The sequence below is a fragment of the Schistocerca gregaria genome, chromosome X (assembly GCF_023897955.1).
Source record: "Schistocerca gregaria isolate iqSchGreg1 chromosome X, iqSchGreg1.2, whole genome shotgun sequence".
Classification (NCBI taxonomy): Eukaryota; Metazoa; Arthropoda; class Insecta; order Orthoptera; family Acrididae; genus Schistocerca; species Schistocerca gregaria.
This window is the reverse complement of record NC_064931.1, coordinates 344392122-344416537: the sequence shown is the minus strand read 5'-3', so window position 1 is coordinate 344416537 and position 24416 is coordinate 344392122. Positions and strand designations below refer to the sequence as shown.

Below are 24416 nucleotides of genomic sequence, written 5' to 3'. Positions count from 1 at the left end.
GTGAATCCCTGCAACTGATGTTTGTTGCATCGGGGCATTTTTGTTGTCAGTTGAATCCAGTGTTGCCAGATACACATATTCCCCACATCATCGAATATATGGCCATTTTTAAGACTAAAGGGAATTTTAAATCAAGCAGTGGACATTTTTATATTAATTTTGAGTATAAAATTCACCTAAATTTTGGAGGCAATTTTTTGAAGAAAATGTGCATCTTATAGTCCGTAAAATAAATTACTCAAAGGTGTTCTTACACATGGTATTGTTTTACTTTTTCTTCATGTCATTGGAATCTGACTGATGCACTTATGATAGGTGATTTATGTTTTATGTGCACATTTTCTGCACACAGTTTTGTGGCACTTCAGCCAGTTGTCAACTGTCTCTTTGCTTTCGCAGGTACTGATTTGGCTCTCCTTCAGTTTTCTATGTGGGTTTCGTCCCGTATCATCTTCTTTTGTCTGTTCTTCCTTCTGTTCTTTCATTCCCTAAAGTTCATTCACCAGCTGGAGTATGAACTTCATCCTTTCCATTTTCTTGTTCATTACTATTTTTGTAGGAGACCCATTTGTTTATTGCCACCGTGTCCAATCCACATCAAGGATTTCACCATGGATCTTGTTCATTGTACAAACTAATGAAGTTTTCTTTCCTTTGAGCTTCTTAGCAAGGTAAAGAGAAATGAAGTAGTCGTCTATTGTCACATTTCTTCCTTGAATTAGAAATGGCTCTGTGAGGTGCAGAACAACGTACGGGCTGAGTGGTTGCTTCTCTCTATGTATATCAGCTTTTCTGAGGTATTGAAGTAAGTCCCTTGTCATAATGTGCTTGATGATAGTAGGACCCCCAACAGTGCGACAAAAGACCATCTGCAGACATAACTTTGTATAAATGGCACTCCACGCACAAATGGTGGCTATCAATTTTTACAGTTCCTCAAGTGACATGTTCCGGTCGTTGTTTATTAGTATGTTATGAGCCTTTGGTTCTGTGTATTTCTTCATGAAATATAGCATTGGTTTGTCAAAAATAATATCTCTGTTAAAACATTCACATCCTGTCTTCTTCTAGAAAGTGAAAAACTGACAACCTCCCACTTGGTTCCATCCCTAGTGACCATCTTTGTGGAGACATTCAACTAGGCTCACAGTGGTGAATATGGACAGAGATCAGCATCTGAACCCTCTTCCACTAATTCCTGATTGTTCATAATATGTTCTTCTTCAATTATCTCTGGTATAAAATTCTCATCTTCATTAGTGAAGCCAATTCCTGATTCAACATTGGAATTCTCTCAGATAGTATTTCATCAGGTACTCCACATTAATGAGAAGCACCTGAACATGATATAAACTTGCATGTTGGAATATATATATATGCCAAGATGCAACAAGAGCAGTACCTATTTTGCATGATTTCTGATTGTTACATCTTCATTGTTGGTCTGTTTACATATATTCATAAGAGAAATTACAGCAGTGTCAAATTGGCCCAATGAAATGTCCAAGAAAATATATTTTGTAATACATTATCATAAAGAGGAGAAAAAATGGGCAAAGTAATGATTTCATAGAATGAAGTAAAAATTTGTGTACAACATTGATGGAAAAAGTATCGAAGTTCATTTTGACCTCTTTTTGCCTTTCTAGTGTTAAAACAGATGTGTAATCATGTCCAGTTTGCATCTGTTTGACAGTAAAATTCCGATATAGTGCGTTAAAATCCTCAAACCAGTGGTATATTTGTTAACTTCAGCAATGTTTTAGACATGCTGAATAGGAAGATTTTTTCCCCACTAAACCCTAGTTGAAATTTTGATTTCAGTGTGGCTGTTCAATTTGTAATCATTGTTGCATTAAAGTTTGTGAATTACGTGCTTCACAACCTTATTCCATACTCAAAGCATGATCATCTTGCACTCTGCTGCAGACAAATAAAAGATATTTTCCTTGAAATGGTAAATGGCTGTATTAACTAGTCACAATGCCCAAATGTTGAAACTGGGCTGGCAATGATATGTTTGCATACCATTACACTTAGGAATATGGCAAGCGTATGACATCTGAAAATGGGTTTAGCCCTGAAATCAGTTCTGAATTTCCCAGGAGAAAAGATCAGATTTCTGCAAGATGTTAGAAATGATAATTTTAAGTGGAAAAGTTCATACAGTTATTTGCTTCATTCTTTATTTGAAGAAGTGAGATGTAATGATCTGCTGGTGCCACTCTGAACACTGTCTACATGTAGACTCCACATGTGGCCTGTCCATTCTGCTCATTTTTTAGGCATTGCCAGGACCCAGTGGCATGATGCTACATTTCTGTTTGAAGTTTAACATGTCATTCATTGATGCTCTGCTCTGCCACTACAGACTTAGAGGACTGTGCCCAAAATAGTGCTGCAAGATACAGCACTGCATCTAGGAGGTGCAAGCCAGCCACACCTGCTCTCAGTGCTATAACTATTGCGCATCTGCGGGCCTAATTGATCTTGACATATCCAGTGATGTCCCTTAATTTGCTTGTTGTGTCGGAGACAGGTTTTAAGGCTGGTCCACATGCAGTGAAATGTCTGCATAGCTAACTGGCAATTTGAGAAACAGAAAGACCGATCGAAGTAGTGTAGGTAGTGCCAGCTTAAGTTAAGGCAGTATTGCCACAAAAATTTACGTCACAAGTTGCAGGGCGAACCTGGTGATTGGTATAAGTATTGCATTTGCAATTGGAAACACACAATTCCCTTTATACACTTGTAACCCCTCGTATAATACAGAACAATACTTGCATGAGGAGAGCAAGTACTCCACAGGAGCGACTGATGCTGACACTAACCCTTTCGCTGATACAGTTGAGCTCTTTGCATTCTGTTCTGAGGCTGCTTTCATTATGACTGTACTGCTCGCCAAATGCTGGTGCCTGTGCTGAGAGATGGCGTTCCAGCTGGAAATACTTTCATCAGATTTTTCGAAAACTAATAGGTAAAAAGATAGTAGTAAATGAAATGTAGAAAAGACATAGAATTTTATTTTAAACTGAGAGCAGAAAGATATCGCATTTTATTCTTGCATTATTGGGTTTTATACCCAAAGGACAGTTGCACATGACACTCCTGTTCCCATTGTTGGGCATCACAAATTGTGGTCATAACAATCATCATGTGTCATAAACGATTCAAGATATTGAAACGAGGTTTTCTGCAAATGATACCACACAATGAGGCACATATGTTGTCTGATAAATACTTGAAACTTTTCTGTTTGCTGAGATGTGGAAGTAACTTTTCTGCAAAAGTAAGAAGTTGGGGGCTCAGGACGTATTTAGACATCCATCGCAGTTCAGGAAAAACCAAGCGGCATGCGTATATATGTCCAATACACCTGGGGGCAGCGGTCAATGAGGACATTTACACACATCCAGAGCAGTAAAAGGATTAAGATTTCTTACAAGAAGAAAAAGCTACAAGGAGCTAGAATTCTCTACTGTAATTTCGAAACAAACATTTAGTGGAATATACACAATACTTGAAGCTATTTACACTGTCCTGAAGGAGGATTTCATGAAGAAAAATAAAGTACCACAAATCAATTCTGAAATGTTGCAGATAATATTTTTACAGACTGTGTTTGAAACAGTATATTTCCAAAAATTATAGGTATTGCCAGTGAGCTATAGTTTAGTTTGTTTCCAAGTCTGACATTCGAATTGACTGCCTGAAGTCTACCAACAACCTGGTACAGACTTTCGTACCAGACTATAAAACTCCATTCTGAACACTAGACAGGGATTCATAGTCTATTTTGAGTTCTACTTCTAGTACTGTGATTGCAAATTCTATATCTCAGCTCCAATTCACTGTTGTTATGAACCACATATTATTTTAGGAGATAAAACAAGTGTAAGAATCTCTGTCCCCGAAGGTACAGCTGCAAGATCTTTCATTACCAGCTTTACATAATGTTTTGATTGCACCCTTCTTTGTAATAAGTAAGGTTTTGTGTGTGTGTGTGTGTGTGTGTGTGTGTGTGTGTGTGTGTGTGTGTGTGTGATGCTCCCATAGCATAGGATAGTACTGAGTGAAAGTATGCTAGCAATCCCATTTGCAGATTGGTGTTCGGTCATCCTGACGATGGATGCATGGAAAATGATGGGCTGTAAGACAGAGAACAAAATAATGAAATGTACGTGTAGTGTTTTAATTATTTTCTTTTACGTAGCTTGAATAATGGCAAGACCAGAGCACAATCCAAAGTGAATACTTGAGTTAGGCTGAATTGATATCCACAATAATGGCAGAGGCTGAACGACAGTTATTCTACTACACAGACGGACTAGACTCGACTCTGCTGTAACGTCCTTTTGCCAGCTCTGTGGTAGTGCTGGTCAAGCAGGCTGATCGGGTTGTGTCTCAGAAACAGCTACAGATTGGCAGTGCGTGATACTGCAGTTAGCCCAATGAGAGAGATTTCTAAGTGCTAAAGAAGCAGAACTGAGAATTTTATTTTAGTTTTCTACATGCTAGTGCTACCTCAGTTTGGTGAAATGGTTTCTATCAGTAGCATATCTGCAGCCATTCCCCCGAATTTTTCTTGCAGAGAAGTGAATAGAGCTGCAAAAGACAAGCAATAGGGGATATCTACAAGATAAACCTTAAACTGATTTTTGTGTTGTACATGTTCATTGGGATCGCTCAGAAAGCTGAGGCTGTCAAATTATGACTCGGCTTATGGATTTCGTTGTCCCTAGCACCAGATGGAATAGATTTCGTTCCTTCACTTAGCTCTTTCCAGTAAATAAACAGTCTGTGATGATGATTTGCTGCCCCCCCCCCCCCCCCCTTTCTATAGGATCGAACTTCATGATTTCTGTATAAAAGAGTTATAAGTAACTGATGCCTGATCTCGATCGCTGTATTTCTTGTTCATAATTTTCCACAAATATGTGACTCCTGTACGTTCCAATAAGTTCCCCAATGAACTCACTTGAGCACTGACGTCTATCTACCATTTTAAAGTTCACTGTGCGTACACATACGAGAATCACTAGACCCAGACTGATCAAACAACTGACATAGAACAAGTTTGCCAGATTTCCACCGATCTCCTATTCTCATGCTAAGATTTGTGTGTGCAGATATGGTTTTCGTCTGCCCAGACATGGCTATTTTGCAAATTCAGAACACAGTCTCTAGTGAACTTACATTCATCCCTGAATAGAACAAGTTACCTTCAACATGATGCAGCACATCATCTTCAAATTTGGGCATGCGGCATTGCCGTGGACTGCCACAGTCCTGCCTCCTAATGGTGCAGATACCTGTTTCTTGGAGCCACTGTGTAACTTGGGCAGAAAGTTTGTGCGATTGCATGCTATGTTGTGGGAAATGTTGATGATACAGCCAACTAGCAGCTCTTCCATTACTGCCTGCTTCACCATACACAAGGAGCATATTTGTGTATTCCGAAAATATTTACCAAACCTTGTTTGCTGTATCGAAGACACACAAGCATTGAATAGGTCTTGCAGCAAGGCAGACGTTAAGTGAAATCAGGTGATCATCTGACGTAGTACACGTCACCCTGTCTATCCTGTTGAATACCAGGACAAGCAACCCTTAAGACGTTCCTGTTTGCCGCAGCTGACATGGAAACATTAAACACCTGAATTGAAACTGCCATAAAATGGAAACTGTATGTTTCTGGACACGGGTCCCTGTTCAAAATATTACGTACTCACTCCCCTTTAAAATTCCTAGAAGTCTGTAAGGGGAGTTCCTGAACACCCTGTGTTTTAAACTGAACTACTGCTAGTACAACTAATTGGTTTTCCCACTCTGCCATTGCTTACCAACTAAATAGGTTAATTTTGTCAAAGCTAGATATAATTTTTTTTGGGTGTGTTCATTTCTTGTCCAAATTGATTCTTGCATTTATTGGTCAGTGACTTCTGTAGTGGTTTACAGTATTTTATTATTTGACTTCTGAGTTTGGTATTTAATTTTTATATTTAGTAATGTTCCTACATTCTTGTGTTAGCTCCCAGAAGGAAGAAACAAGCCAGAGAAACTTGTCGAAGGGTGGAATGTTTACTTCTACGATGACATCGATAACTTGGTAGGTATAAACCTGATTCATCATTTCATTATAGGACTTGTATACAAAATAATATATTGTTGCAAATTCCAGATTTGTTACAGGATTTTATACAAGTAACACCTAGCCAACGTGAAGTTTTCATTGCAGATGTTGTGTCCTATTAGTTTACAGCCAAATAAGCAAATTGTCATTTCTTTGTAACGTGTTGATTTTTATAGGTAATGCATTTAACAGTGTAAGCCCTGTTTTACATTTTGTGTGGTCCAGACGTAAAAAATACAAAATTGAGGAAAATGGTAAAAACCTCACAGTACCAGCAATAACATACGGAAGTGGCATGTATGATTAAAAATAGCAATCCTCTCCAGTACACCGTATAAAATCTGTATAAGTGAAGGAAATTAAAAGTGTAATAACAATGTTAATACAATAACTTGTGGTAATGAATTTCATCAGTTCTTGAAAAATTACAGTTGTGTAACAGCAAGTAGAAAATGTCAAAAAACTGAAATTGTTATCTGCGTATAAGGTAATCGAGCTATTTTCTGATGTGCTGCAACTACAAATTATACATCAAAACACATGCATTTTATAGAGCGTTCCTTTGTGCTCAGCAGAAAAAAGTAAAAATTGATGAATACGTTGAATTAAACAGTAGCTAAGTGGTCAAACCATAAACATAATTGTGGACATCTGCGTAAAGACAAACTTTGTCACTTTCTTAAGAGCTGCACTTCATATGCTCCACACCATCAAAGTATTATTTTAGGCTCGATGAGAAAAACAAATACTTTAAAAAATGACTTTACTTCCCCAGTTGGCATTACAAACTTACTAGAAATCGGCGCAGTGAATTTCTGTTCACTGCATAAAATGTAAATTTGAAAGAAAGCTTAGGTACTACAGTTTTGCTTCATGCCTTCTGTCACTGCTGCCAATATTCACGATCTACAGTGTGTAGTGCAAAGTATATACGTGAGTAGTATATGTATTTGTTGCAAATGTATCACGTCAAATTTGAACATGGAAGTCTTTAGAATCTGCTGTTGCAGAACCCATGTTCTTTTTCTGTGTGATATCTCTGCCACAGCACATGATCTGCATGAAAAGTATATTTTCAGCACTTCACAAAATGCTTTCACTCCTATCTGCACTCCAGTCATTGAAGGGCCACTCCCCTCTCTACACATGCAGCAGAGGAGCCCATTTTATGTATGTTAGTGTGGTGTGGTTGCTGCGCTGGATGTTATGTGATGTAACAAATCACCAGCTAATAAGAGCTCACTAGCTGGAAATAGCAGACATTTCCTTGATTCTGAGGGAGCACATTCTTTAAGACTCTGTGTTTCAATTTAAAAGGCTGGCAATCAGTGTTGTTGCTGAACACAGGATATCAGAAATACATGGAAGAAGGTGAGACTGAGTTATAAGTGGCACAAGAAAAGATGGCGGCTGGGCCCTTTCATAACATATTGGCTCGGTCTGGAACACTTAGCGTAGACTGTCCCGTTTTTCCATTTCTGCTGCACCCTTGCAGTAGTTGTATCATAATTGCGTGGTGAAGCTAAAAATTGCAAGTTGTGTTGGCAACGCTCATTGTGGATTACATCAGAATTTCCTCTCCCGTGTCTCCCCTCTCTGCAATGGCCTAAATATTCCTCTAATGCCATCACCACCTGCATTGTGAACCATCTATCTTTTGTGCCACTTATAACCCATTGAGTCGCATCAGTTGTCAATAGGAAGAAAACAGGACACAGTCAAGTGAGGTATTGAGTAAGAAAGTAGAATCGCGTGGTAACCCTTACTAGGACAAAACGTAAAATTGGGGAATTCTTGGCATTGATCTTATGAGGTTTTCACAGGAGCTATGAATTTGTGATTTAGAATGACAAAAAATGTAAAATTGGATAACATAAAATCGAAGTTCCACCGTAATTATCATCCTGCATTTGTTCCACTATGGAAACTTGGGCAAACATACAGACAGGAAATCTTTAGTGATACATGTCATTATAATTCGCATGCTCTCTAATAGGTATATATAATGATTTAATACTTCTTTTGATGTATATTTTATTGTTCTTTAGCAAGCTGTATGGCCGAACATTGGCAAAAATAAAACTTCAGTTGGTAGTCTGTGGTGCGAGCTTTTGAATTTTTATGCAGAAAAATTTGATTTCAAGAGTCATGTTGTATCAGTTAGGCAGAAAGAGCCTTTGCTAAGATTCACAAAGATGTGGACCACCAAATGCATGGCCATTGAAGATCCCTTTGATTTGAACCACAATTTGGCTTCAGGATTATCCAAAAAGAGTAAGTAACCTATAATATTTTAGTACTTAAAAAAAAGTTCCTCCTTGGCTCTGTTGAGATAAAAATGTGGGATAGCCCACAAAGTTACTTGCGATACATTTTGGTACATCATTATTCCAATGAAAATTATATTATAGGCCCAAGTAATTGTTCCTAATTGTCCAGTTCCTGCTGAGAGTATAAACAGGCTGTAAAGCAAGAGCAGAATTGGGTCATTGTGAGACATATCTATAGTTGGTGTTCTCTTATATCAGATACATACATGCAAACAGTAACTGGAAGGTTTGTGAAATGCAGAGTCAGGCACATTTCATATCATTTATTGAAACAATGTTTTCTGTGATTAAATAAACAGAAATAAAAAATTTCATCTAAAACATGCTAGGTGATGTACAAAAACAAAACAGTTAAACAATAACTATAGCAATCTACTGTAAAGTATAAATTTTGCTGAAGCAGATGAGATGATTTATGGAAAGTGTTGAACAAATAGTGAAAAATTATGCAGTTGTAAATGATATCTTGATGTTTATGTATTCTGGAATTAGCTTAAGTCATGCCAATTGATAAGTACTTCAGAAATTTCAAGTATTGTGTCCATATATCGCAATTAGTAGTTTAATCATTGGACCTCTTACCGTATATAACTTGAACTGCTTAAGGAACCCACAATGATTACAGAGCTGAATAGAGTATAGTTGAGTGCTCTGTTGGCTACCTTGAATGTAATGTCTTGAGCAACTACACTCCTGGAAATGGAAAAAAGAACATATTGACACCGGTGTGTCAGACCCACCATACTTGCTCCGGACACTGCGAGAGGGCTGTACAAGCAATGATCACACGCACGGCACAGCGGACACACCAGGAACCGCGGCGTTGGCCGTCGAATGGCGCTAGCTGCGCAGCATTTGTGCACCGCCGCCGTCAGTGTCAGCCAGTTTGCCGTGGCATACGGAGCTCCATCGCAGTCTTTAACACTGGTAGCATGCCGCAACAGCGTGGACGTGAACCGTATGTGCAGTTGACGGACTTTGAGCGAGGGCGTATAGTGGGCATGCGGGAGGCCAGGTGGACGTACCGCTGAATTGCTCAACACGTGGGGCATGAGGTCTCCACAGTACATCGATGTTGTCGCCAGTGGTCGGCGGAAGGTGCACGTGCCCGTCGACCTGGGACCGGACCGCAGCGACGCACGGATACACGCCAAGACCGTAGGATCCTACGCAGTGCCGTAGGGGACCGCACCGCTACTTCCCAGCAAATTAGGGTCGCTGTTGCTCCTGGGGTATCGGCGAGGACCATTCGCAACCGTCTCCATGAAGCTGGGCTACGGTCCCGCACACCGTTAGGCCGTCTTCCGCTCACGCCCCAACATTGTGCTGCCCGCCTCCAGTGGTGTCGCGACAGGCGTGAAGGGAGGGACGAATGGAGACGTGGTGATCGTCGAGGGGACACTGAATAGTGCACGGTACATCCAAACCGTCATCGAACCCATCGTTCTACCATTCCTAGACCGGCAAGGGAACTTGCTGTTCCAACAGGACAATGCATGTCAGCATGTATCCCGTGCCACCCAACGTGCTCTAGAAGGTGTAAGTCAACTACCCTGGCCAGCAAGATCTCTGGATCTGTCCCCCATTGAGCATGTTTGGGACTGGATGAAGCGTCGTCTCACGCGGTCTGCACGTCCAGCACGAACACTGGTCCAACTGAGGCGTCAGGTGGAAATGGCATGGCAAGCCGTTCCACAGGACTACATCCAGCATCTCTACGATCGTCTCCATGGGAGAATAGCAGCCTGCATTGCTGCGAAAGGTGGATATACACTGTACTAGTGCCGACATTGTGCATGCTCTGTTGCCTGTGTCTATGTGCCTGTGGTTCTGTCAGTGTGATCATGTGATGTATCTGACCCCAGGAATGTGTCAATAAAGTTTCCCCTTCCTGGGACAATGAATTCACGGTGTTCTTACTTCAATTTCCAGGAGTGTATTTTAGATCTTGTAGAAACAAACACATCTGACCTTATCAGTCCCATCAGATAGAGGCAGGGATTAGTGAGCAATATGTCGTAATAGCAATTATGGTTATTGAAGCTAATAAATCAATCAAGAAGTCTATGAGAGAATTTCTGTAAGAAAGAGCAGATAGACATTTGTTAGTATCCCACTTAGACGTTGAATTGATATCATTTAGTTCCAGTATGATAGATGTACAGGAATCATGGACAAAGTTTAAACAGAATATAAATTGTGCTCTGGAGAAGTCTTTGCAGTGTAAGTGGATTAAGGACGGTAAAGGCACACAGTAGTTTAACAACAAAGAAAATGATGATGAAGCAAAGGCTTATTCACATTCAGTTCAAAAGAGAATGCCTAAATGATGACAGGCAACAGCTAGTAGAGATTCAGGTGTCTGTAAAGAGATCGATGTATGAGGCATACAACCACCATTCACAGTCGTACCTTGGCAAAAGGTCTTTTTTAGAACTTTAGAAAATTGTGGTCATGTGTAAAACTGCTAAGTGGGTCAAAGGCTTACATCCACTCATTTGTTGGCCAGTCTGGTGGGGCAGCAGAAAATAGCAAAAAGAAAGCCGAAATTTTAGATTTTTTTTTTTTTTTTTTTTTTTTTTTTTTTTTGCTTAAAGAAGTCGTTTATGCAGAATAATCATACAGACATACCGTCGTTTGACTATTGTACAGATTCCCATATGGAGGACATCATAATAGGCATTCCTGATGTAGAGAAACAACTGAAAGAGTTGAAAAAAAATAAGTTGCCTGGTCTGGATGGAATTCCAGTTTGATTTTACAAAGAGTGCTCTGCGGCATTGGCCCCTTAGCTTGCATTAATCACAAATCTGTTGCCCAGTGCAAAGTCCAAAGCAACTGGGAAAAAGTGTGAGTGACTCCTGTGTATAAAGATTTTAAAATTGAACCTGCAAAACTAAATATCAGTATCGATTTGCTGCAAAATTCTGGAACTCATTTCCAGTTTAAATATAATTAATATCTTCGAGGCAAAAAAGCTTCTGTCCATGAATCGGTGTGGCTTTAGAAAGCATCACTTGTGTGAAACTTTGCTTTGTCTTTTCTCACATGATATCATGTGAATTATGGATGCAGGGCAACAGGCTAAATTCCATATTACTAGATTTCTGAAAACGTTTGACAGGGTGCCCCACTGCAGAATTGTTAACGAAGTTAAGAGCATATGTACAGTAAAACCCTCTTTTTAATTAATCTCTGGGGACCCAAATCTTTTTGCCTTAAATAAGGGGTTTTCCTTAAATTCGGGAGTGATCCAGAATCAAATTCAAGCATGGTTAGGTGATATAAGTGCGATTTACTTACAAAATTACCAATATCTTGTGCTACAAATTTAAATGCATTAAATGTACAATTACTAAACTTTTCGCAGAAGACATCTGTTACTTGTTTAAAATTCAGGAAGTATTGTTTGTTTTGTCCCTCCAGCATATCTTGGTGAAAGAAGTTGTTGCTCCAGCTGGTTCATGTCCATTAGAATTGATTCATCTAGCTGACAGTATCAACCCCCTTGCACACTTGCAGTGACACTTGACATAACACCGTCCTTTCCTCCTCCTCCTCCTCCTCCTCCTCCTCCTCCTCCTCACCCTCCACCTCCACCTCCCCCTCCCCCTCCCCCTCCTCATTGTCAGTGCCAGCTCCTTCATAAGCATTTAACTTTTGTTAATGTCGGGTGTTGAAGCTAGCACATCATCATCACAAAAATTTGCTAGAATCTCACATTTTGTGAAACAGTTAAACACAGTCTGTTGTTATGGAATTCCAGGCAGCAACAAACACATTCATAGCCTGTACAAGACTGAGTCTCACACTTTTTTCCTCTCAAAGAATAAAATTGATTTCTGTACATCTGCTACTCTGTATTTATCTTTTAACAGAGTGTATTATGCCCAGGTCCTAGGGCTGCAAATGACTTGCATTTCAGAGGAATGAACACAGCATTTACATTCCTCAGAAATGGTTGCCCTGGAATGTATAGGGCATAGGTCAGTAAGTAGTCAAATTCCTTACTGCTGCACCCACCTGGACATCTAAACACCTGAAAAAGTCATAAAGATTTCAGATGTCTCTAGAGTCGACTCTTGTACTCATAAGTACAAAGTAGCGATTTTTATATATATATACTTTCCACTTCTATCTCTATTTACATACAATAGTGCTGTCATCCTGTCTTTACTTTTTTGTGTTTGGGGCTTTTTTCCATGACCAAATGTGCATTTCTCCCCTCTAGAAGTCTCCACGGAAGGGGTGCAACAATTTAGAACAGTGAACTTCAGATCGGTATATGACCATCCTGGTTGATCCACAGGCCATGTCTTGTACTTTCCTCCTTTCTTCTTACACTTAGTTAGAGCTCTATCTCTACTCGTTTCAGATAATGGGGAAGTTAAAAAATCAATGTGAATGATTAAAGGTAGCAAAATGTCTGAGTCATACTTGACACAATATGTTTTTTTCAGGCTTGTACCAACATCAGTCGGTATGTGTGCTAAGTTTTGAAAGGCTTAAAGTTACCCTTACTGTGTGACCCTCTGAAATATTGTGGAGACAGTGTAAACTAATATGGTAAGAGAGCTGAGAAAATTTCATTGCATTGACAACTTTAGTGTACTCAGGTAGCTCAACAATGAAGAAGAGTTAACACCTATAATTTTCTGGTCAAATTTAGCACCAAACTTATAATCTCTTATCTGCTTCAATAGTATGTCATAATCATCCCAGATAAAAATTCAGTTAACACAGCCATGCTCCCCACACTCTATTTGTGAACGGGACAGTGAAGGGGGGATCAGTTAATGGAACCAGAAGTGCCCCCTGCCATATGCTGTTAGGTGGCTTGTGCAGAGTATGGATGTAGATGTAGACACCAGATCATGTGCAAAATAAATGAATAAACAAATAGTTGCTAGGTGTGCTACCTAAGAAAGTTTAATAGTACTGAAATACTGACACACTTTTTCATATATCATCAGTTCATTGAAGGGAAAATTGAAAGACTTGTGGTGTAACAGTTACGTTATGAATTCAAAATGTCATAAAGATAATGCCAACAAGGTAAATCATTGTGAAAATACACTGTACTGTCAATGGATTTGTAACAGAACTAACAGAGTTTGTTTTGTTTGTTTATTATTGGGAAGTTAGCTTGCTTGGTAAGGAGAAAGTGTCTCAATCATAAAGTAACTTTTTATTGTACACGCTAGCTCAAAAAGACTTGGTTTGCTAGGTTTTATTTTCATTTGTTTTCTTATAGCATTCAAATCGTCTTCCAGTGACTGGAAAGTGGTGTGAGCTTGTAAGTAATATACAGTACTCGCATTTAGAAAAGTAACCATATCAGTTTATTTGCTGATGGGGGATTAAGTGTTGACGAGTGTGAGAGAGATGAGAGAAGATAACTCCAGTAGCCCCAGACGCATCTCAGAGTAGGAAAAAAAAACTGCGAAGGTAAAGATGCTAAACATTTAGCATCTGCTCTAGGTGTGGCTTGAAATAGAAGGGAGAGACGTTTTTCAGTCATGACTCCTAGTGCCCTCAGGTGGGAATCAGGTGAAAATCCGATGTAACCTGACTGAGATTAGATTAGATACATTTTTCATTCCACAGAGCAAAAAATGGGATGATTTTAGTGGGTGTGGAACATGTCAGAAAGAGTAACATAAAAAACTTAGAACATTTGAATGTGATACTCACTTTCCTGATCATTTGTTAGGAGATTGTCAAAATATGTGAATATATTACAGTAAACTGGAACTGCTAATATTTACAGAATTCATACACTGTCAGAATGAAATGTAGTTATGCACTTTTAATAAATATATCATACAAAAAGGTACCTAATCTTGGCTGTTGTGAACGAGTGCTGTCAAAACTGAAATCTAGCAGATGTTTTTACTTAATTTGGTCTAACAGTCCCTGTTCAGATATTAATCTGTAGAGTAGATGGAGTTGCCTATAAAAAAGTCTTGCAAACTCTCTTTAAATTGTGCTTTATCTGAAACCAAGTTTTTAATGGTTGTTGGCAATTTATTGAAAATGTGTGTTCGTGAATATTGGGCCCCTTTTTGTACCAAGGTAAGTGATTTTAGGTCTTCATGAAGATTATTCTTATTCCTAGTATGTTGCTATTTATTGAGCTGTTGGTTGGAAATAGATACATATTGTTTGCAACAAATTTCATTAAGGAATAAATACAATGAGCAGCGGTAGTTAAAATACACAGTTCCTTGAACAGGATTCTACATGATGATTTTGAGTTTACACCACAAACTAGTCTTATTACACGCTTTTGCACTCTAAAAACTTTTGCTCAGTTTCAAGACGAACTGCAGAATGTAATCCCGTATTGACATAATAGAAGGAAAGTATGCAAGTGTGTTTAATCTCCTACGTCTGACAACATTCGTATTGCAAATACGGGATTGTTTAGGTGCTTCACCAATTCTGTGGTATGCCCTTCCCAAACGAATTCCTAGAAATTTAACACTGTCAGTCTGTTCGATCTGCATGTCTTCATATGTTCTTCACATGCTGGAAGGAAATGTCTTGCAGCTTCTTAACTACGTATTGTGGGTCTCGTCAAATTTTAATGGCAGTGAATTAGCTTTAAACCATTATCTAATCTAATCAGGACACCTTCACAGATGTTGATTAGGCCTATTTTGGTATGAATCATTTGATTGTCATCGTATCAGCTGAAAGGTGAAGGACAAAATGCCAGTCTTTTTGTTACATTTAATTAATGGCCTGAGGACACCTTGGCTATCTCCTCCCCCTCTTCCTGAAAGAATTCACCACAGATGAATGTGTCAGTATAAATAGGGAGTTAAATAAGGGAGAACAATATTTTAATTTCATTTACCAGTTGAAAACTAGGAATATGAGTAAAATTGTTACATCAGTGTGGTGACTACAGTTATTGGCACAGCTTGTTTAAGACAGTTTTAAGGACTACAGCTGAAATCCTTGTAGGACAAGGATTAGAATGTCATGTAAAAGTAGAAACTACATGTTTGCAGATCGGTTCTTAGGAACTGCATGACGTTAACAGGACGCCTCCTCATGGGCACTCAGTGCCCAATGTCATTTTCGTGACTGGCTAACCACTAAGGTAGCACCAATTGGTTGCTACCCTGCCTTGTCATGGAACAGAATTTTGAAACAACACTTATTTTGACTGTATTCAGGGAGGAATGAAACATTGTAAGTAAATTTATTTTGAATGTGTTAGCACCACCGATCATGCCCGCTAAGTCACATTGTAACTACTTGACCAAAATAAAGTTGCAGAACTTTAATAGTAATGTGCAGAAGGCACCAAGTCATGTATTTGATTAAACCTTTCGGAGCATCAATGAGAATAACATACTAAATTAAATAGATTTAAGTGAAAAAAATTATAAAAGAACAATTGCAAAATATGACACTTCCCATTGCATTATAGTGTCTTATAAACAAATAATAAATCATTTGCAGTAAATTCCTGAACAGTGATTCCTTGACTCTCATTTATGTGATAGCAGAGAAAAGCTCAGTAAATTCAGTTAAACTGTGTAGAAAGACTGTAAAAATAGCTTCTGAAAATAAAACAAAAAATGAACAGATAAATACAATAATAAAAAATTGTTTTAAACAGTCAAATGGAAGTAATTCATAAGACAAATACAAATTAGTAGTTGTAATTAGAGATCCTAGGAGAGGTTACAAAAATACTGATCATGACAATAGAAAAAAAGTAGTAGTCATTGGCTTTTGCACATCACCTTGCTGCAATCCACTGGAATTAGACCAAGGCATGTGATCAACTGGAGTGGCTTTACACATTTTATTACATAATGTGGGTGTGAATGTTCTACTACTTAACTTGCATGTGAAACAATACTGCATGGTCATGCTCATTACCAAGCAAGGAGGGCAGAAGTCACTGTGAGACCTCTATGTTAAGTAAAATGTAGTAGAATGCTGTGATACAGGTGACAGCTTGATCTAGTATGATTTTTTTTGCTGCTCCTCTGCCATCAACTAATCAAAGGACGTGGAAAAATTCGGTGTTGTTAGTGTCCAGAAGAACTGAAAAGGCAGGGTGTGTCCGAGGGAAGAGTTAAATTCCTATTGGAACACACAAGTGAAAACAGAATGGGGTGTGGGACGACACATAATTAGCTGATCCTTTTGCAGTGGAAAAAGGGTTTGTTAATTCAACTACCAGTTGGACACCATTCAAATTTGTTCCCTACGAGATGAAGCTCTTCAGCATGTTCCAGCAATAAATGTAGTCTATGAAACATGCTAAAGGGTATCATTCATGTGTAAGTAAAGATGCCAGCAGTGTCTAATTAGAGACCAGGTGCATTGACCAGCAACTGGTTGTGCTTACTCCATGGTGGTTGAACAATATGTGGTTTGGTTTGGCAGAGTGTGGGATCTTATTTCCACAGATTCCTTCAAAACAATATAGTAGCCTTCTCGAAGATATTGGCTTGTGATCTATGCCTTTGTAATGCAAATTTTCAAATTTTGTAAACTGTGAACATAACTGTGCCATACAGGACAACAGTGAAAACTTTGTAGTGACAATGTCTCCACAGCAAAATAACGCAAACGTGTGACAGAACCATTCAATAGTAGAGACAGATAGCAAAATGCGGTGTGGTGGTGGTATCCTGTGGAGAGTCAGGGTGCTAATGAGACATGATTCAATTGACATTCCTCTGCTAGAGATTATTCTCCAACCTTGGTCTCTGGCTAATAAATTCAGGAGCCCCAACACATTTCAGCATCACCTGTGGCTCCTATTCTATAATAGCTTTGATGATCTGCTGTCATAATACTGTATCAGTCCGAAATTTACACCACACTTATTGTTTACCACATTGGTCACTACGAACAGTCAGTTCAATTGCTTTCAATGCTTAAGTACATATTACAATAAGTAAAGAAAAGAGGATTGATGAAGTAGTGCAAGAACAACAGAAATCATCATGCAAGCTGCAGACACTATGATAACATTATCTTCTGGTCCTCCTACATGGAAACCAGTTCCATGGTGGTGCAGAGAGATTTGCAGATACCATCAGAAAATGACAAAAGGCTCAACAACAACATAGGTGCCACCCCTCTACTGAAAATTTAATTTTATTCAAAAGATGAAGGGCAAAACCACATTACTGAGGGAAACAAAAAATGAATGTTGAGAATATTATGTTTGATCATTGACAGTACATACCCAGATTCACAGGTGTGGGCAGATAAGTGAGGATTAGTGAATTTAAAACCACTAATAGAAACAAGGCAATCCTTGACTATGGGCAAATTAACACCAGATCTTCTGACTGATACAACTGAACTGTCAGCACTGTAGTATTCAGAAGTGTCAGCATCTAAGACCCACTTTTGCTCAGAATCGCCTTTTAACAGAATGTTATCTTTCATCTCAACAGACCTGGAAACCCACAATGCATCTTTTACACTCTGAAAACTAAGTGATGCCTCAAAACAGTGTAGGGATATGTTCCCAGGACCAGGCAATATCCATATTCAAATGCTTCAACATCTTATTGAAAATAGTAAAAACTCTATTCTAAAAATTTTTAACAAGATTTGGCAAGACATATAGAAATTCTGTCACAATGGAGAGAGTATCACAATACCTATATTGAAGTCAGGACATATAATACAGATAGGTACATACAGATCAGCCTAACAAATAACTTGACTAACTGTTGGAAAAGGTGGTTAATGAGCAACGTTGTTGCTGTTTGGAATCTAGAAATCTCCTTTCCAGATTCCATTGTAGATCCCGAAGATCTTGGACCACCATTGATAATCTCATACAACTGGAGTTTGAGATTAGAGAGACCTTTGTGCACCACTGACATTTGATTGCAGTATTTTTTTTTTATTTACGCAAGGAACATAATAGTCAAGATGAGCACAACACTTAGTAACCAGTATGTGCAGGAAAATAGTCCTGCAAGATCAGTTTTTTGCAATTGCAGTAAATGGCACAGCAGATGTGGTGAGATGTAGAGTTACTCCACCATTACATGTTGATCTTTGCTTATATCATAGTTGTGTATTGTTGTCTATAGCAGAACCCAAGCTACAGACATCTATACAGAAGAGCAAAAAGAGGGTCCAAAGCTGTGGGTTCTGTTTCTCACAAACTAAATTGAGCATCGTGCACTTCTGTGCAGTCCTCATCCAGAACTATTCCTCAAAATGTAACTGCTACAAGTAGTGGACCATTACCATTTTCTAAGAATTCTTTGTGATCATAAACTTACATGGTTACTAGTTATATTAAGATAGTACGTACTTGGTTGTATTGATGTTTAGCTGACGGAAGTTGGCATCAAGTGACTGTCCCTTAAGTATACAGTTATGATGACATGTTTTCTACAGCCCTGATCCTGATGGCAGCTATTAGAGCTACTGAAGGGACTCAGTTTAGTATGGATTGAATAATTTCTCATTCCCCATTCCCATCTCATATTTTAGCCATTCACATAGTACAATAAACAAAAAGGTGGTAAAAGTTACACAGTGGGCTCTCATTGTCTTTCACTTAGTTTATGTATATGTGCATAAGATGCACAATAATACTCTTTAAAGTCGTGTCTAATGTGATTGTTTTTTATGTTTTTGTCTTACGGTTTTAACTGTCTAGTGAAATAAGCATTGATGACAAAAGCACTAAATGTGGTGAGAGAGTTTGTGTTAAGCTACACTGCAGATCAGTCTGCTGCGATGCCTTTTATTACACATGGACATTTGTTGGCTTTGCTGCCTCAACAAAGTGTCACCTATAAACCTTGCCTGTACTTGGACCTACACTACTAATCTGTCTGTCACTAAAATGAAGATTCAGTAGGTAGGGTGTTTACAGTAGCCCAAAGTAGACCATATGCTTAACTGATTAAATATTGTGCTTATTTTTAGTTGCGCCTAAGGAAATAATAAATTACCGTTTTCCAAATGCACGTATGTGCAGTATGTGAACTGTTAATTCACTGTTGCAATCTTCTGAATATACATAACCCAGCAGGCTCATAAAAACCATGCTGTGTGTGTAGTAAAGCATTTGGCTATAACAAACTTGGCATATCCCATCATCTATTTTAGAGATAATATTAAGAAGCAATATGAAGTTTGATGATTATGTAATAACATTATTACAGATGGTGAATGGAATACTTAGATTGGTTGGAAGGGTTCTGGGACAATGAATTGTATTTGTAAAGGAAACCACACATAAGATGCTAGTGTTATCAATTAGATCATTGGCCCTGAGTCCTAACCAAGTAGGCATAGCAATACACATGAATAAAATCAGAGATGCACTACTACCATCGTAACAAATCATTATAGCCCTTACAAAAGAGTAACAAAAAATTTCGTGGAACTTAAATTGGAATACTTTGAAGAAAGGTGATATAGTTCTTGTGAAACCATTTTCAGTAAATTTATAGAACCTGCGTTAGAAGAAAACTGTTCAATGAATCAGCTGTCACTATTTCACTGTAGGGATGATGAGAATATGGTACTTCCCCTTGCTTAATATGCAAACTGGAATGGGCAGAAAGTCAGTAATATTTGTGTGAAGTGCTCTCTACATGACGAGTACAGGGCTTGCTTGAGTATATATGTAAATATAAGAAATTATATTAATTTGTATGTCATATGTACAGTGAAGTGCTGTTGATTGTAACGTACAAGGAAATCGCTTGAAGTGGATGATCAGGCTTGTTATAAAATCTAAGGAGATACAGAGCAGCATTTACTATGGACTGATTTTTAACTTCTTATAATATTGTAGCGAAACATTTAACTTAAAATATAGCATGCGTAGATAGTTAAAGGGAGGAACTTCACATTTTTCATGTTTACCAACTTATGAAATGTTTATCTAATAATTAAATTTGTGAAAATTAAGAATTCACCAGCATAGCATGAAAAACAAAGTAAATTTCATATACGTGCTATGTAATGTGACAGATCCACAATCTTTTGGAATCAGTTTTTAAATTCAAGTGGAATCTGATTAATGTTGTCATTCATTGTGGTGATGTAATCAGCTCTCACTTTTTGTGGTTAAACTGTCTTTGCATATTTTTCAGTGAATGTAAGGGGAAATCAAATGGAAATGAGGCAGATGGAAAAAAAATGATTAAAGTGTTTATTATTTCAAAATTAATTGCCATATTTCGTAATATATCTACCCAACTGTGAGGCAAGCCAGTCAAAGCCTTCATGGAAAAATGTGTGCAGTTGCCTACAGAACCAAGATTGTACCCAGGTGTGCAACTGTTTATCTGTATCAAATTGACAATGGTGAATGTGTGTGTCAGGGCTCCAAAAGTATGGAAATCGCATTAGGAGAGTTAAAGTCTGAATGGAGGATATGTGAGGGCTTCCAAGTGACACGTTTGCTGCATAGTGAAATGAACAGGCATGATGGCTCCAAGAAAGTCACGATTACCTATTCTTTAAGTTAAAGGGCTTATTGCTTATTAAATTTCTGGAACACGGTGCCCCAATTAGCACATAGTGATGTGTGGACACTTTGCAAAAAATGTAAGTGTGCCATCAAGTTCAAATGCCCAGGAATGTTGACAGATGGTGTCATTCTGTTACAGGATAATGTCCGCCCACACGTTGCCAAGGTTGTTTAGAATACACTGCCAAAGTTTCACTGGGAAGCCTTTACACATCCTCCACACTGTCTTGATCTCTCCCGATGTAATTTCCGTATATTTGTAGCCCTGAAGAAAAATATTCCTGGCCATCTATTTGCTTCAGAGAAGAGGTGCACGCTCGAGTACAATCATGGTTCCGTAGGCAGCTGCAAATATTTTTCCATGGAGGCATTGACGATCTTGTCTATCAGTGAGATAAATGTATTAACAGGTATTGTGATACTTTTGAAATAATGAAAAGTTTACTTACTTTTTTCCATCTATCCAATTTTCATTTGGCTGTCTCTTATGTCTTACTAGTTATGATCTATCTTTCATTTCTTTTATGTAGAGTTTTTCTACAGTATTCTGTTTGTACTAATTTTTTTCTCTTTATTGCAATTTCAGTGCATTTATACATCATAAAAGCATTTAAGAAAGGACAAGTTCACTTCAGAAATTCCATTAGAGGAGGCAGCTTGAGTGTTGCAGAGCTGGAGGTAGTGTATTATAAAGTGCTGTTCTATCCTTGAAAATGTGAAAAATAATAAATCACTGTCTAAACACAAATCAGGTTGTTGCTAATCTCGCTATAGTTTTTCCAGGTTATTGCTATCCCGTTCTTTGTTAAGTTTCTTATTTCATAAGTAAAATAAAGTAATAATAAACATGTAGGTAAGATTAAACAGAATAATGGTTTCTTAGGCATAGTTTCATTGGAGATTTAAATTATAACTTCATGTTTAATGTGGGAACAATTGAAAAAATCTATTGTTTTGAAAACTTTTTCTATAAATTTTTTACAGGTGTCACTGTTTAAGAGTGACAAACTGATAGAAGGAGAGCCTCCAAATAATAGATCTCGTCATATGAGGCATGGCAATGGTGGTGCTGGAAGAAGAAATAAGAACAAGAAATCTGAAGAGATAAGAACACAAAAAAGTACAGAAGTGATTAGGAGTCCTGTCAAACAAGGTGGTAAGTTTGAACAGGCCATTAGCTATGGACGTGTTGTTCAGCCATTTGAACGTAACCCAAAAGACACCTTCCATGGTAAAAGAAATCGTGCAAATCATGCATTTGGCCCTAATACAACTATGGCACATCCTGCTGATGTTAGAAACTGGAGACAAGGAAGTGGACACAGGGCTGAAAATATGGTGCAGAGTAGAGTGGTAGAAAACAGTGCATTGAAAGTGAATATGAATGGACCTCTTGCGCCACAGTCTCCATTTCATTTTCAGTTGTTACAAAGAAACCAGCAACAAATGAACTCTGCATTTCCGAATGCAGAAGCACTGGAACAAAGGGTAGAAATTTTAGGCAATAAAAGCCCATCTCGTAAAATTGTGGACATTTCACATCCGTCCAGGAGATAGTTATTTCCATCAAAAATTGCTTATCATGGAAATTTTCATGGTATTGTGTGCAGTTTGAACTGTAAACAGATCAGTGTGCTTGAAAGCCCTCTCTTAAGTTGGTGTTTTTGCACCGGTATGAGAAAACTGTTGAAATGGTGCAATTCCAAAAGTTTCTCGATCTCATGACAAGTTTTTAAAAAGCAGAGGAACTGTGTGATTTTATAAATTTGAATATTTTATCAGACTTAATGAAAGGTAAAACAGTGTTGCACTTCTACACTGACTTCTCTGCAGCCAGTTTTAACAAATGACCACAAGGATCTTCGATGAAAAGCGCCTGTTATACATTGCAAATGTTCTTGTTAGAAAATATCTGTTTCAAAATTCATTATGTACATGAGAATAGGTTAGATGTAATTTTTTTTCTATATGATGATTGTATGAAAAATTTTGTGACATCATCATGAGTGTAGTTTACAGCAATTTACAGCAATGACATTTTAAACAGGCAGTATAATTTTATATATTTTTTTTAAAATTATTTTCTGTTTTATTTATTATACAGTGCATGTCTTTATAATTGACAACATTTTTATAAAGGTGACAAATTGTATTTTATTTACTGATCTAAATTGTTAACTTGTTTTGTCATTCAAATCAGTTTATTTTTGTTTAATACAGTTCATTTATGAATTGTTTTATGTTTTAAGGGAACTTCAATTGAATTTATTTTTATATTCATGTTTATTGTCAAATGTCCTTCATGATATGAGAACAGTATGCAGATTGTTTGATGCATATTTGAGGGCTGGGGAAGGAAGTGAAATGAAATGAAATTAAGTGAAGTTTTTTAAGGGAGGGAAGGTTATTATTGTTTTGTAATGTAATCTTTGTTAACTGCATCATAGTCTAAATGTTTTATGCTATTTACATTTATTGTACATAAATTTTTATTTTCATTGGAAAAAGCTGTTGTTTTAATTGTTAATAGATATTTGTTATTAGCAGTGTCAAAATATTTTATGTTTTTTAAATTGGGCGGTTACTTGAAAATAGCTGGGGTGGAAAGGGTTCAGTTTGTTATTCGCTCTCTGCATAAATGGAAAAGTGTATTGCCAGTAGAGTGCGTAAAAGTGTTGTGAAAAATTGTTACTTTTTTGTTATAATTGTAAAAACTATAAAAATATCACATCATTGTTTACAGAGGGCACTCAACAAGATATTGTCTTAGTAACATTTTCTTCCTGACTTCTTGAACTTCTTCGTGGTAGTGGTCTCTGTTAAAATTATGCAGAGTGTCAGAAGTATTTGACCAAAATTGTAGACTGTGTAAAAACTATCTGACATTATATGTTGCCATTCCTCGCACACTGATTAAGTTTGCTGTTTGGTTATTTGTAATATGCCTTTAGTTGTGTCACAACATTTTGACAATGTATGAAGAGCACAAAAATGTGATATAAAAATGAAAGTTAAAGGAGAACTTTTGTATGTAAAAGTATATGAATTGGCTTGCTTATCATTACACACAAATCCCATGAAACCAGTTGGTAAATAAATAACTTTCGCAGTTCTCAGTAAAAATAGCTGATGTGACCCTTTTAGCAGTTCTACAGGTCACAGTCAGGCTGACAGCAACAAACAGATTTTAAACTCCCGCCCATCAAAATGAAATATTACCTCTTCTGCTGCCCAACTGAAGAGAATGAAAATAAGAGGTCCTAAAAGTGTAAAAACATGATAAACGAAATGACTGCATGAATATGTGTGTGTTTGATTTACATTTTCATCCAGAATTATGTATTTTGCTAAAAAATTATGTTAGTGAAATAACCTCCATTCCCCACAGGCACACATGACACAATAAGTATATTCACTTTAAAGTTCAGTGATATGTTTCAGATTCATTCACTAA

At 37.6% G+C, this 24416-nt stretch overlaps 1 protein-coding gene across 2 annotated transcripts in view; it reads left to right on the top strand.

The window, feature by feature from the left end:
- Positions 1-24008, top strand: part of LOC126297793 (terminal uridylyltransferase 7-like) — a 181570-nt gene extending 157562 nt beyond the window's left edge. For both annotated transcript variants that reach the window (XM_049988998.1, XM_049988999.1), the window contains exons 15-18: positions 6032-6109; positions 8182-8407; positions 21549-21640; positions 21947-24008. In XM_049988998.1, coding sequence (XP_049844955.1) covers positions 6032-6109; positions 8182-8407; positions 21549-21640; positions 21947-22519 — 969 coding nt within the window. In that variant the 3' untranslated portion in view covers positions 22520-24008. The remainder of the gene's footprint in view (positions 1-6031; positions 6110-8181; positions 8408-21548; positions 21641-21946) is intronic.
- Positions 24009-24416: the final 408 nt, after the last annotated feature.